Source organism: Ochotona curzoniae, unplaced genomic scaffold, assembly GCF_017591425.1.
Source record: "Ochotona curzoniae isolate NIBS_2020 unplaced genomic scaffold, NIBS_Ocur_1.0 contig_2235, whole genome shotgun sequence".
NCBI lineage: Eukaryota > Metazoa > Chordata > Mammalia > Lagomorpha > Ochotonidae > Ochotona > Ochotona curzoniae.
Window position 1 is genome coordinate 67,912 of NW_024465384.1, and position 14,797 is coordinate 82,708.

Consider the following 14,797-nt stretch of genomic DNA (forward strand, 5'->3'; position numbering starts at 1 on the left):
GCCAGGACATGTGAACATGCATTCATTTGCACTGCCAAGTTCATTTAGAGGTAGGCATTTGGTGCAGATTTTAAAATGCTGTTTGTGAAGCACGCATGTCGGAGTGCCTGGACGGGAGTCCTGTCTCAGCTCCTGAGCGCTCGATCATGCTGATGTGCATTGTGAAGCAGGCTGAGGGGACGGCAGGTGATGGCTGCTCGCCACCCATGTGGGAAACCCCAGGTTGAGTTTTAAGCTCCTAGCTTTAACCTGACCCATCTTGGCTGTTGTAGGCATTTGGGGAGTAAACTGGTGGATAGAAGATCTTGTCTGTCTCTGCCTTTCCAACAAAATAAAAATAAATTCACAGTTCCAATTCAGAGGGACTTTGGGGGAACTTTAGGCTCCATTCTCTCCATGCTTCAAACAGCAGGTGCTTCATCCCCCATCTCTCCTCTCCCCGCCTCACCTCTGCTGATGGGGCACAAAGGCACAGGGGTCCACTGAGTTGTCACAAGCTGTGGTGTTGGCCACTCCTTCCAGAGTTTTCCCTCACTTGCCAGATTCTCATCAGGGACAAAGAAAATCTTGTGCTACTCTTACTCTCCCGTCACTCCCTGGTGGCCTGTGTTGCGTTTCTACCCTGCCTCTACCACCACACAACCTCCCCCCTCTGCCGCCTCCCCACACCACCAAAATCCAGAAAGCTTTCTTGAGAGCTTTCATTGTGAAGGTCACCTGCAGTCATAAGCACACGTTGGAAGCAGACACGGTGCACACAGCTGTGTGCTGGTAATTCAGCAGACCCCCTCTGGCATTTCGCAGTGTGTTCAGCTGTGCCTTTAAAAGTGAGGACCGTTCCCAACTGCCTCAACCTCTCATCCATCCAGACCTGCAGGCCAGATGCTGGCCTCTTAAAAAAACAAGAACCAACCATCTCAACCCTACATTTGCTACCAGTGCCCTCTTCTGGAAAGCTGTATTACTGATTTTTTGAATCTGAAGAAAACAGACAGGGAAATGGGGATTCAGTCTCCAAATGCCTGGACAGTCCAGGAAACTCAGTCTGCATCTCCCAGGCGAGCCGTCCCCGGTGGCTGCCTCCCGGGGTGGCAGGAAGCTGGATTCAGGAGCAGAGCAGCCCAGCCTCCCCTGTGGGAGGAAGGCACCACAGGCAGCACCTTGCACTGCATCAGTATCCCCGCTGGCAGCCTTGTAAGAACGGGCTCTTCACAAAACCCTGAGGCTCGCAGAAAATGTTCCCATGGCTCCTCAGGAGCACTTTGGGGGTGAGGAAGAGCCCGTGGAACGGGTCTGGGTGCGTGCTGGGGACAGTGTCTCAGCCCCCATTGTGACAGCAGGTGCACGGTGGGTGCTAGACTGCTCTTGGAGCTCTCCCCCCTCCTCCCCCTGCTGCGGTATCTGGGCCAGAGGAGGCCCTGCACCCTCCTTGCCCTTCTCTGGCGTCAGGGCCCCTGTGGAACAGGAAACGGCAGGCTCACATCTCTGTGGACAGCAGGCTGGGCTCGCTGCAGTACTCGGCGTCCTCGTGGATGCTCACGTTGTACGTCTCGTCCTGGGATGTGGCATCCTGACACACTATGGCTAGCTGGCTCTCCTGGGAGTGGCACCTAAACCATGCAGGATGGAGCAGAGCTCAGGAGGGGCCAGCCGTCTACCCCTTCCCCCAGCCAGGAAGGTGCCACGCACGCACACACACACACACAGGGACACACTCACCTATGAGCTCGTACACACCCACCCACCACACACACATGCACATTCATTCATATATCTGAATTCACACTTACACTCATTCATGTGCAACACACACACCTTACACACACGCATATGCATATCACATTCACAATCGCATATATATTCATCCACACACGGTGTCTTCCTTGTGTAGTCACTGATGAATCCACAGAACCAAGGTTGAGGCTCTATTAGGCTACCCACAATTCCCCTCCCCTCTGGCCCACAGCCTGCCTCAGTTTCTAATCTCCCTTTGGATAAACCTAGAACAACCTGTGTTCTGTCCCACTCACAGGCCTACTGTTTTTCAGGGTGGGTAGGACCAACTCTTAGAAAAGGGTCCTGGCTGTCCTCTAGGGCAGGGTGCCCAGTGAGTGGGCCGTGCCTTCCCCGTGTTGCTGATGGCTCATCCTTCAGGTGTGTATTGGACCAGCCAAGAACTTCCTGGCACTGTTGAATGCTGAAAGCTCAGGTGGCATGAAGGATGCGTCCTGCTGGCTAGAGGGACGAGCCCCGGTTTTCCCCTGGGCTCAGTGGTAATGCGGTAAGCGCTGTAACGTGCCCTCTCAGGAACAGCACCTCCCTGGGCTTTGGGCTTGGGGCTCTTCCCAGTCATTGGCCCTTAACTGTTGTCCTTTTTGTCTCATGTGCTGGGGCCGAGTCTGTCCTCTGGCCCCTGAAGGTGTCTGAGAAGATACCACTGCAGTCTCTGGGAGCTGAGCACTGGGTCAGCGTCCCCTCTTACTCTGACCTTGGGCCTGGGAATAACTCAGGCACCTGGGAGATGGCTCTCAGGGTGGGGGAGCGGAGGCTGTGGCCCATCTGCCAGCACAGTGATAAGGAAGAGGAGTATTGGGGGCTCCAGCACCAGTGGGAGGAGAGGCATGCAGTGTGTGTGTATGGCCAGGAACAATGGCATGAGTTGGACTTAGAATGGTGGCCATAGGCAGGTGACACCACTTCTTGGGAAGAGCATGCTATTAAGTTCTCAGTGACATCAATGTTGTCTCTACAGTCCAAGACATCCACCTTGAGCTATGATGGGAAGGCTAAGGCCCAGGAAGGACTAGAGAGTCCTTCTCCTCTTAGCACCCTGATGGTTGTTCTTATGTTTAGTGAGCCATTAGACGTGCGCAGTGCTTTGCATGTGTTAAGTTTCATTGTCAGCCTTATCCGTGGGGGGAAGAAGATCTCTGCTGTCTTCTGCCCTGACTCCTCTCCAGCAGGCACTCTCACAGCAGGCGATATGTAGTGCCCTGGGATGCTAATGAGGGGCATAAAGAGCCTCCCTAGGAAGGGATTCTGCGACTAGTGAGGTGGCATAGTAGGGTAATGTAGTGTCCTCTGTGGGTGCCAGTTGGAATAGCGGCAGCTCTACTTCCAATCTGGTTTGATGCTCATGGCTTGGGAAAGAAGCAGAGGATGGCCCAAGTCCTTGTGCACCTGCCGCCTGCACCCATGTTGGAAATAGGGAAGAACCTACCTGGTTCCTAGCTTTAGAGTGGCCCAGCTCAGGCTATGTGGCCCTTTGGGGAGTGACCTAGCTGAGGGAAGATGTCTCTGTCTCTGTCTTTCTCCTCTTCTCTGTGTAATGCTTTCAAGAAAAATAAATCTTTAAAAGAGGAGGGTTTTCAAAAGGACAAATGTCATATGTTCCCTCTGATATAAGGCAAACTTACACACACACACACACACCCCTAGAGCTCTTATATTTGCCTCAGCTCTGGGGCTAGAGTCTAATATACCAAGAAGTGAACATTCATTGCAGTTGCACCTATGCCCGCCAATCAAAGAAGGACTTTGAGATTGTTAAATATATCTTGACAATAGGATGCTGGGCCTTCTACCATTTTCTATAGCTACAATGTCATGATATACTTAAGGAGCAGAATGATGGACTTGTGACTGTTGCTGAAGAACTACAGTATTGTAATAATATAGGTAAAAACATTGTGTGTGGAGGAATTAAATATTAAAAATAATAAATTAAAAGGGGGGTTTTGATAGAGTGAGTAGGGGAGAATGCGGTGGCAGGACTGAGTTTTGAAGGTTATGGAAGAGGGAAGTGAGAGCAAGCAAGGTGCATGCCCGCATGAAGCCAGCTTGTTGAAGCAGGGTACACTGCCCTAAGCACAGGATGGGGGGACGTGCCCTGAGCCCAAGGACTCACTGGCCAGGCTTGCAGAGAGTAAGGTAAGGCAGGGTGGATGGCCTCTCTGCCTGCCTGCCATTCTCAGCCTCTATTAAATGCTGTGGCAGCTGGAGGGCACCAGATGCCAACTCCTACAGGGAGCACCTTCATGACACTCGCCCTTAAGCTTGGAAAGAAATCCAGGCATCTCTCTCAGTTATTTTATAAGCAGAGAGGCAGAGAAAATGAAGCTGACATCCAAGCCATGGAGGTATGTTACTGTCTTCTTATCTGGGGAAGGTCAGTAAGGAGGAGGCTCTGCAGAGGCCCAGACTACAGTTCCAGGGACCCCAAGTCCCAAGAGAGGCACCTGTTACCCTATCATGGTAGGGAAGGGCATGCTGCAGGCAAGGACACAGAGAGTCAGCAGGTGGCAGATGACACAGTCAAGACCACCAGGAGTTGTTGTGCCCTGGAGGACAATGGGCTTCCTGTCATCCAAACATGCTCTCCATGGACAGGCTGGCATGGGGTCAGAAAGGAGTGAGGGTGATGGTGCTGCTGTCTCAGTTGACCAGGCTCAGACAAAAGTGTGGGCAAGGACTGTGGGTACACTCTCTTGTGTAGCGCAACCCAGACATCTCACGGGTTCCTGGTCCACCCTGCTGAGGAAGGCCAGAGGTGTTTAGCGAATACATCCTGTGTGACAGGACTGGTCAAGGGGCCAGGTGGGCTTGTCCTGAGTGTGGGCCTCCACCGGTGCCATCACTCACACAGGACTCTGGGACTTTAGAAGCCAACCCGGGAGCCCAAGTGCCCTTCCATCAGATGGGCCCAGGATGCAGTGTGGGAGGCCTGTACACAAGCCATGGGTGCCCCGCCCGCACTTACCTATTGGAGCTGAGTTTCCATGCCATCTCCTGTGCCCGGAGGGAAGGAGACAAGGGGGGGCCATGGCCTTCCACGGTACTGACACTGCTGGTGTAGCCAGCAGGGCCAGGGAGACGGCCGAGGGCGGTGTTATTGGCATTGTTGATGTTGGCATTGGAGCCAGTGGACGAGTAGCTGCTGGGGGTGAAAGTGGAGTCCACCAGTTTCTCGTGGGAGGGCGACTCAGTGTCCACTTGGTTGGTGCCCGCCTTGCTGATGTGCAGTGGGCGCTGTGTGGTGAATGTCTGGGGGAAGGCGCTCCGGCTGTCGCTTTGGTAGTAGGTGACATGGTTGCCGAACAGGCCGCCGGCCCTCTGTAGATAAGACAGGAGGAGGTGAAGCCCCTGAGCCACACCTGCTTCCCTCAGGAGCAGGACCACAGAAGCCCCAGACGGCAGGGGTGCAGGTGTGGGCAGCTTGGGAGAGGGAGGTACTCAGATACGCAGACATTCATGGCATCCCCTATGTGTCTGGTGGGGACACCCGTAGGAACTGTCAGGACAGTTGCTGAGGCTGACAGCTGTCCTGGTAGTTCTCAGTACAGGCCCTATTCCTGACGACAGTGCAGGGTGACCACCCTCAAAGCAGAACACACAGTTTGTACTTTGTGCTTGCCATGGGAGAAAATATGTTAGCCCAGAGTTACCCAGTAGTAACCTGAATATGGCATCCTTTCCTCCCAAGCATTTATTGGATGTGGAAAACCGGAAACCAGTGCTTCCTCTTCCCACCTCGAACATGCTTTCCTTATCCTGTGCAAGCAGTTGTGCAAGCATGTGCAAGGACGGCCCAGTCCTCTGGTCTGAGAATGTCTCTGGGTTGGGGTGATGGAGTCATACTCTCTGGGGTCTTGTTGGGGGGTAGTAACATGAGGATGTGTCCCCAGGGTCATTTCGTGATGGAAAACATTGGAGATGAGGATGGAGGTAAGGGTCCCATAAGCAGGATGGGCTGGCCCAGAACCAGGAGCTGGGCTCCAGGGGCTGCAGGGACAGATTTGGGTGCCCTCCTGCCCTGCAATTATGCTTGATACGTTCTCTCTTATAGGACTTGTAGCCAGATATGCTCAGGACATGAAAGGGGTCACTGGGGAAGAGAGAGAGCTGGTATTCCCACCCAGCTATTGGCAGGTTTCACTACTGCACCTGCTAGTCAGCATCCACTTGTCAGAACAGAGAAGGAAGGAGGGCTGGAGGGGGCTTTTGTGACCTATAGAACAGATGTTCTGTCTTACAGGGTAATGCCACTTTATGCCAGCCTCTGGGACCACAAGCCCAAAATGTTGAGAGTTTTTTTTTTCAAGAGAAATCAAAATTCTGGATTTTTCTCTTGAATGTACCAGCTTTCTAAAATAGTGGCCAACAAATCAGGTCCTCTCATTAGAATTGATCCAGGAACTACCAATTTGCAACTTCCAAAACAGTAGACCCTCTCCCCTTGGAAATACTTTCCCCAGACAAACAGCTTTTTCCCCTATTCCATGAGCCAGTGACACCCAGGAGTAGCTGCTGCACCCCAGGAGCCCTGGCTGGACAGGGAGCCAGGCTTGGCCAAGGAGCAGACCTGAGCACGGCTGGACAGGGCAAGCTGTGGACGGCCACGGAGCGGAGGGTTTTCTGCCTTAAGGACACTTTCCCAGGTTTTCTTGGCACAGCACCAGCATTGCCCACTTTGACCCCAACCGAGCTTTGTAAAGGAAAAGAGCAGCCCCATGGCGGCCACCTACCCTGAAGATGTCATCTTCGGAGGCCGCAGACACAGCCTCCTTCATTGCCTTGTCCAGCTCTTCCTCCGCTGTCAGGTCTCCGGAGATAGCCCGCCGGATCTCGGGCCCAATATCATGCAGAGTGCGCAGGCCAGCCTGGAAGCCAGAGGCACATGTGGGGACCTCAAGCCTTTGTCACACATACTTCGTGCCATGTCACTGCAGGTTTTAGTTGTTCCTCCCCCAGCCACTCAGCCCACCATTTTTTCAGCAGCAGGTCCACTTGTAGAAAGTGTGTCTATCTGTGTGTCCAGAGGGCAGGCCCCCAGGGTCTCCACGTGGACCCAGGCTGCTCATCCATGCAGCGGGAAACAGGGCCACCAGTCTAACAGCACTCATGAGAGCACGCAGGCCCGTGCAGGGCAGTGTCTGCATACAGGGTCAGGTGGAGGCAAGAAGCCACATCCACTCCCCCCCACCTCTCAGCCACCTCCAGAGAGCCTGGAACACGAGGGATACTTTCCCCAGCAAGGGGTCTGGGGGATCTATTGGAGGTCAGGGTCTTCCTTGAGCTGCGAACCCTACCCTCGAGTACCCCAGTTCCTCACCTGAAGGGAGAGGGCGTTCCTCTGGGAGGGCTTGCCCACCAGCCCCTGCTCTTTGCGCTTCTTGAATTTCCGGAAGTATTCTTGGATCAGGAAGGTGGCGTAAAACTTGCCAACTGTGACCTCATCATCTGGCATAGATGCAGAGAGAAGGGGGAAGTCAGAGGCAGAATAGGACCACCCAGGTGTCTTTTCATGTTTTCCCAGTACTTGTTGGAGAGGTGGTGAGGGCCCAGGGCTCATGGGAGGAAACAGACAGGAGAAGAGGCTCCAACTGCAGCCCCTTGCTTAGCCAGCACCTCCCAGCAGCTCATTAGTTTGTCGAGTATTTTTTCAGAAATTCCTTCTGCAAACAATTTATGCACATACTAAGTATACCTTATTCTCGCCTCCCCTCTTTATTAAAAAGAAAATTATCTGGCATTGTTCTTGTTTGAGCCCAAAGCTTGTGCTTCCAGATTGGAAGGGGGAGGTTGATGGAGGGAGGACTTTCCTCTTGTTGGAGTCTCGGTTTTGTTAGGTTAGGTGCCTGACGGCTTGGCTGGCATCCTGCTGGGCAATTGGGCTTCTGCATGATCTACTGGGTCTGTGTCTTGAGTGTGAGTTTGAGGGTGGGGAGGCGGTAAATCTACAAGGGGCCATTTCTACTACCCAGGCTGTATCCCCTGGTCCCATGTCCAAGTTCTCAGTGAAGGGGACAGCTGGCTGGGTGAGATCTCAGGTCTGGTGCTGGCTGTTCTGTTCCCTCGAGACCTCCACAGCAGGGATGGGTCTCCCTCCCAGCTCACAGACCTGCTCCCTCAGACCTGGGTCTGAATTCTAAATCCGCTCTGTCCTCGCCATGTCACCTACTTAGCTTCTTCTATGAACTCTTCTTAGTCCTTGGGGAAATGCCGTAGAAATGTTACAAGGTGGAAATAAAATCAAAGATGCACTCCTGTCCAGGTATGAGTTTTAGTCTGTCCAGCTTTCCTTTGGGAAATGATTCTCAGCAGGGGAGACATCACCTCTTACGGAAGCCAGGCACTGGGGCACAGTGATTTGGGCGTACTACCGGCGTTCAGCAGGCCTAAGCACTGCTGTGTGTTTTGCACAAATTACAGTTTTGTCTTCTGGATGGCTCTGTTGCGTCGTACTAGGCGACCGTTTATAATGATCTGAGCTGAGAATCAAATTTCATTTCACTCATTATGAACCTATTCTGCCTGGTTTTAACACACTGGAGCTGTCCAGAAATGTAAACGCTGTGTACATTCATGGAAGGACTAGACTTGGTGCCGGATTCGTGCCTTGGGAAGTCATCTCCCTGCCGACAGTGGATGGCATTGGTGTCTCCAGTGCTGTCACAAGTCGTAGTTCCATACACGCCTGCGTGTATGTGTGCAATCCCTCGTGCTTTGCATGTGTAACTGTTTAGCCTGTGTTTGCAGATGATGAATTTAAAGTGATGACAATACCCAGCTTTGCATTATTTCCTTTTAAACACGAACATGTTCATGACAAATGGGTGTATGACAGCAAGGGCCATTGCTTAAGTATAACTTCTAGCACTGTTGTGGATATGAGGGGCACTTCAAAACATCTGGTGGAAACCCATTTTGAATCTCACACCCAGTATTGTTCACATGTATTTTCAATCAACTTTTTGGTAAACCTCTCAGATATGTGGCTTTCAAAATTATTTTGCACCAAAGTAAGCTGACCTTATAATTGCATTCCCTGTAAATATTCTGAAGTGCACTTGCATTGAAAAATATTTCATTACAAAATATATCAGACTGAAAGCATTACGGTAGTATTTTAGAAATTAGACATGCTGCGATGTTATCTTTGTTTTTCATCTGGAGTTGTAAACAATACAAAGCATCTTCAAGAAATTCATGAAAAATGCATATCATGTAAAAAAATATAAATGGTTTCACTTTTTATTTTTTAAACATAAACTTTTCTCTTAATCCCACTTTCCAGGATTTTTTTTTTCTGGAGTCTCTTCATACTCTTTACCAAAAAAAATAAGCTGGGGGTAGATGCTTTGAGCTTGATTACGTTGAGATACTCTTCTCTTGGAAAAAGAAAGGCAGGGTCTCAAAGGATTTTGCTTCCCTAGAGCATTATCAAGTGGATTTCCTTTGAATTTCTCCCATACATGCACACGTGTCCTTGTGCACGACTGCAGCCAATCCCCCCACCCACCCTACCTGGCAATCTGGCTGTGAGTTCCTGTCCCTTCTAAGCGACAGGTTCTTTGAGCCCCAGAGAAAGAGGCATATGGGGAAACGCAGGCCTCTTGCCTGCTGAGTGAACTAGCAGAGGCTCATGTCTACATTTCTCACAGTGCTGTTGCCCAACTGGGTGGGTGGTCAGCTGTGAGGCACCCAAAGCCCAGCGATGCTTACCGCCTGCGGGAGGCACCACTTGGTCCAGCAGCTTCATGCTGGTGCGCTTCCAGATCTTCTTGATGATGGCCCGCAGCTCCTCATTGGCTTGTTCCAGGTTTCCTGAAGAAGGGGTGGTGCAAATCAGAAGGGTCAGCAAGCACCCTACAGGGGGCGCTCGATGGGGTCCATCCATGAACATGATGTCTTGAATGATGACATTGGCCTCTCCCAGAGCCTCATTTCCATATCCTTTCCTTGTTGCTCTCCCTGCCTTCCTTCTGCTAAGCTTGCCATTGCCACTGCCTTCCTCTTTCTCTTCATCTCTCAATTTTCTTGCCATCCTCCTTGCCTCCTATTCCCTGTACAATACCATTGCTTTGACCTGGCCAGCCAACACTATCCCCCACAGTGCCATATTGCTTCTCTTATGGGTGGCCCAAGGGGGCGTGAAGTTCCTGAGGGTATCCAGACAGAACTGCAGGCTCTGCAGCAGCCTAGCAGACACCTCTGCTCAGCCCCAGTGTCCAACAGAGCAGAGAGGGTGGCTCTTGTGTCAGCAGCTTATCTCATGGGCCTCCCTGGACTGCACAGAAGTCATGGGTGATGGGGGGAAAAGGTGACCTGATCTGCAAGTGGGGACACACCTGTATCATTGAAGACTGTGTCTTCCCAGTCCCATGTGGGGAAAGGGTGGCCGCCCTCACCCTGGAAGCAGGAAGCAGGAAGTAGAGGATGCTGGCTCCAGCAGCTCTCCATTATCTGTGGGTCTCCTGGATAGACTGGCTCCAGAAGGTGCCCATCCTAAGGTGGCCTCTGGGATACTGGCTTAGGTGGTGGTAGCAGGGACTGCCAAGGTGTTCCCATCCTCAGTCTACATTAATCCCTGCAGCTGGTCACAGGACTTCACTGCCCTGAATGGGCGTGCTCCTCAGCAGCCAGGATGTTAAGACAGAATTGAGCCAGGTAACCTGACTGAATCATGGGAATCCTACAGAAGTGGGGAGTCCTCTCCAGTCAGGAGCTGAGGGAGAGTGAGGCGTTAGGCTTTGGCCCGCAGCGTCAACTGAATTCAGAGAGATGATCTCTAAGAGCCAGCAACCAATAGGGAGAGGACTTTGGGCCTTTAGCGGCAAGAAATGAAACCTGCCAACAGTGTGAAAGAGTCTGCAGGTGGAGACTTCTTCCTGGAGGCCCCAGAAAGGAGTGAGGCTTCAGCCACAGCCTGACTTTGGCTCTGCATGATTCTGAGCAGAGAAGCTAGCAACTCCTTAGCTGTACCCACAGAGCTGAGGATGAGCGTGGTGATGTGTTAGGGGGCCACAGGAAATCCTATAGGCAGAAGAGAGGTGGTGCTCAACAAAGGGGGTGATTGGGCATCAGACTGCCCAGGTTGAAATTTACCTCTGGACCACAGAGGTGATGGAGAAGGAGTGGTGGGCTCCTGGACACCTCGTCGGACTATCACCCACAAATAGTCCTGAAGCAAAACCCAGCTCCTCCGCAGCTCAGTTAAGGAAACCCCCCAGTCCCTTTGAGATCAGGCAGTTGGTAGTTTCCAACACACGCAACAGAAGAGTCCCAATTAATACATAAATCATGCACAAGGATTATGGTTGCCTAACATTCTCTCCCTGCACATTCATGTCTAGCTGGAACCCGCAATGCAGCCCACTTGGAAATGGGGTCTTCCCACATTAGTGACAATGAGGTCATGGTGGCCTTGGGTGGTTCCTAATAAAACACCGGGCAAGGTGGCCCTGAGAAGGTGTAGGCAGAGGCTGGAGTGATGCTGAGACCTGAAACACAATGGAACCCTTTTTCAAAGAACTGTTAGGCAGAGGTTTGAGTGATGCTGCGGTGAGCCCAAGCATGTCTGGTAACCACTAGATGGCAGAAGACAGGCATGCAATGGATTTTTTCCCCAGAAAATAAGCCCTCCCAACACCTGATTTCAGACTGCTGGTCTCCCAAATGGTGAGAAACTAAAGTTTTCCTTTATGTTCTTTTCTTCTGTCTCTCTTTTTAAGATTCATTTGTTTATTTTCATTGGAAAGGCAGACATACAGAGAGAAGGTGATATAGAAAGATCTTCCATCTGCTGATTCACTTCCCATGTGGCCACAATGACCGGAGCTGAGCCGATCCTCATGGGCGCAGGGTCCCAAGGCTTTGGGCCGTCCTCGATTGCTTTCCCAGGCCACAAGCAGGGAGCTGGATGGGAAGTGAACCAGCTGGGATTAGAACCGGTGCCCATATGGGATCCCGGAAGTTGCAAGATGTGAACTCAGCCACTAGACCACCATGCCAGGGCCACTAAGTTTTTCTTGTAAGAGTTTTAGGCCTTTCAGTTGGGAACACTTGTTATGGCAGATCTAAGAAACTAATGGGTCTTTGAAAAGGGTTCCATTGTGTTTCAGGTCTCAGTATATTCTCAGAAGGATCTGTGGAGCTGTGCATCCTAAGGATCACCTAAGGACCCCAGGCATCTTCCCTCCATGCTGCAAGGGAAAGGCTTGTGTGGCTTGCCACTGCACTGGGGTTGTGCTATCAGCACCCTGCAGAAAGCCCGGTTCCCAGCAGTCTCCGCTGCTTTCAAAGCCTGACGGCTGAGAGCTGAGGCCTGAAGGCCCAGGCTTGGTATCTACTTGCCTGTGTTCCCAGTATCTTCTGAGAGCTTGCCTTTGTTCTTCAGGCCTAGAGTTTTAGCGAGTCTGGGGAAGCCCTGATTCAGCAGAAGGCTTGTCCCTGGTGGCCATCTCGAGAGCGCTTTGTGTGTACAAGATTTCTTGAGCTTACAACTAGGCTAATCGCTTGCACACCGATGACTTCACTTATCTTAGAACTCCCCACTTCCAGCTTAGTCATCTGGATTTTACTGTCTTTATGGGTTCCTTTGCATTGCTCCCAGCTGCCATTATCCAGGAGGGCTTCAGTTCGCCCAGGTGGTGTAGCTGCAACATGGCTGAATCTTGGCTTCTATGTGTCAGTGTTTCATTACTCCTCCACGGAGAAGAGATTTACCACATTAAGTGACACTAGGCTTGGCTTTGAGTGCCAATAACTCAGAGTTTTGACAGCTATCACACCTCCCCTTGGAGAGGAACACCCATCCCTCAGATTACAAATGCAATAACATGCATAGCAGAAAATGTGTAAGTGACAAAACTGAAGGGGGGCATAACTTGCCACTCAGCAATAATCAGTATCACCATATTGATGAATTTTCTTCCAATTTTTCTCCTGTCTTGGATGGACCACATGTATATTATGTTTGTATTTAGTCCCTTATGCAGCCAGAAGCAGGTCTATTTATTTCAGACTGTATTACTGCCTTGGCTTTCTGATTTATTTTTTAGCTTTTGCTTTCCTCAAAGTTCGGCAGTAGCAATTGACTTAGCATCTCTTATAATTAGTTCATGATTCTACAAGGCATGTTGCTGGACTGGCTTTCTTTCCCTTTGTTTTTGATGCTTCTGTTGCTTTTCTGTAAGAGTTCAAGGAAAGGAGGCTCCTCCCTGGTTTATTCAGTCAACGAAAATCCTACAAGTCCTCCTGCCCTGGTGCTCTGAGGTGCTGAAGAAGGCACCTCACTGGCCTCATCTGTGCTTTCCGTGGCGGCTGTCCTCGTGTGCTCTAAACTTCAGCTCCAGCTGACTAGCCTTGCCCCTGCTGCAGAGTGCACACACCCTACTCCCCATCCATAGAGTGCTGGAGTCACGGCAGGCCTCTCTGAGCCTCTTGCAGCTGCACTGCAGCAGGCCAGCAGCTCTCGGAGAGAAACAGCTGTGCAGACACACTTCACAAGCCTCTCACCCAGCAAGTTTCAGGGAAGCCAAGTCCCCATCCTAGCCAAGGCAGCTACCAACCCACAGGACACCTTGGAGCACAGTAGCTGGCGGAGGGGGACCTTAGCCGGATGCAGCCACATAGGATAATACTCTGACAAGGGGTGGGGGGAGGCAGGCACCCATGGGTGGGCTGTTCCCTCATGCCAGATACAGCCTGTATAATTACAGGACATGCCCACCACCACATCCACCACCTGCCAGGCTGTTGCCTTCTCAAGGCAGGTCCTTTTCATGGCAACAGGGAATTGAGGACTTGAGAGACAGACAGACCTGCAGGCCAAGCCCATTAAGGTGTGGCTTTGGGTGGCTGTGGGTGGCTCTAGGCAATGCTTGAGTTTTGGGAACTATATAGGACACTTTTGAGATGTAAGTCAGAGTGGTGGCCTGGGTTTGATGCAATGCCAGGGCTCTGGGTAAACAGGTTGGGAACACAGAGGCCATTCGGGATACAAAAGAAGCACCAACATGCCAGACTTATTTGCATTCAGTGTGCAGGTCATCTTGCTCTGATGGTGTGTGAGGCGGGAGGGGCAGACAGCACCCACAGGCCACTGAGCTCCCCTTTGGCCACTAGGTCTTCTGGGCAGTGGCCCCAGTGGCTCAGGGTGACCCTTACCTTCTGTCTTGATCCTCAGAGCTGTCCTGACCAGGGCAAACAGGGTGGCATTGAACATGACCGTCCCATCGCTGTTCAGAGGCATGTTCATGGAAACCAGGCGCTGGAGGGAGATGGGGCGAAAACTGGTGACCACAGCAGATGACTTCGAAAGAGCATAAAGCATGTAGGGAAGTACTAGGAGGGGACATCACAACTCAGGCAGGGGGGAAGCTTGGGTCCAACTGAAATTTCTTCATGAAACCAAACCTCTATAATGTAAATCATGGTTCAGCCATACCCTTTCCACTAGCCACAGGTGTCCTGGTTTATCTCCCTTAATACCACATGTCCTTGCCTGCCTTATATCAAAAGGAAATTCACTGATTTAAGAGAGTGATCCCCAGGGGTCATTTGCTTCTCCAATAGATAAGAACCTTACTGGCCAGTATTATCTGGAAGGAAATCCTGGAAGAACCACCCCCTATGGGCCGGGGCCCACTGCACCATCGTTATTTTCTAAAGATCACAGGATTGCTGACCAATCAGGAACTTTGCGCGTACACACCTCTCAGTCTCAATCTTCAGTCTGTAAGAGCCTTTACCTCAGGCTACCCAGGAAGTCCAGGGATGAAGCAATAGCTGTCCAGATCCTTGCTCTGCCCACTGTAGTGAAGACCTACTTTCTTCTACCACCGTGCCACTGACTGGCTCTCTGTGGCCCAGGTTGAGAGTTCTACAACACTGCCTCCAACCAGTTTGGGATTGTTCAGCAAAATCCAGAGCCTTTTCTAGGGAGTAGCTCGGCTAGGGCAGGGATGGTATGCACCCTCATTAGAAACTGTCTCCCACCGAACAAAGGTACGCC

At 51.5% G+C, this 14,797-nt stretch overlaps 1 protein-coding gene across 10 annotated transcripts in view; it reads right to left on the reverse strand.

Annotated features, from left to right (window-relative positions):
• CACNA1C (calcium voltage-gated channel subunit alpha1 C) overlaps positions 1-14,797 on the reverse strand; it is a 559,109-nt gene that overhangs the window by 5,199 nt on the left and 539,113 nt on the right. For all 10 annotated transcript variants that reach the window (XM_040972179.1, XM_040972175.1, XM_040972178.1 and 7 more), the window contains 6 exons: positions 13,951-14,053; positions 9,505-9,606; positions 7,112-7,239; positions 6,525-6,659; positions 4,760-5,112; positions 1,482-1,610 (listed from right to left, as the gene is read on the reverse strand). In XM_040972179.1, coding sequence (XP_040828113.1) covers positions 1,482-1,610; positions 4,760-5,112; positions 6,525-6,659; positions 7,112-7,239; positions 9,505-9,606; positions 13,951-14,053 — 950 coding nt within the window. The remainder of the gene's footprint in view (positions 1-1,481; positions 1,611-4,759; positions 5,113-6,524; positions 6,660-7,111; positions 7,240-9,504; positions 9,607-13,950; positions 14,054-14,797) is intronic.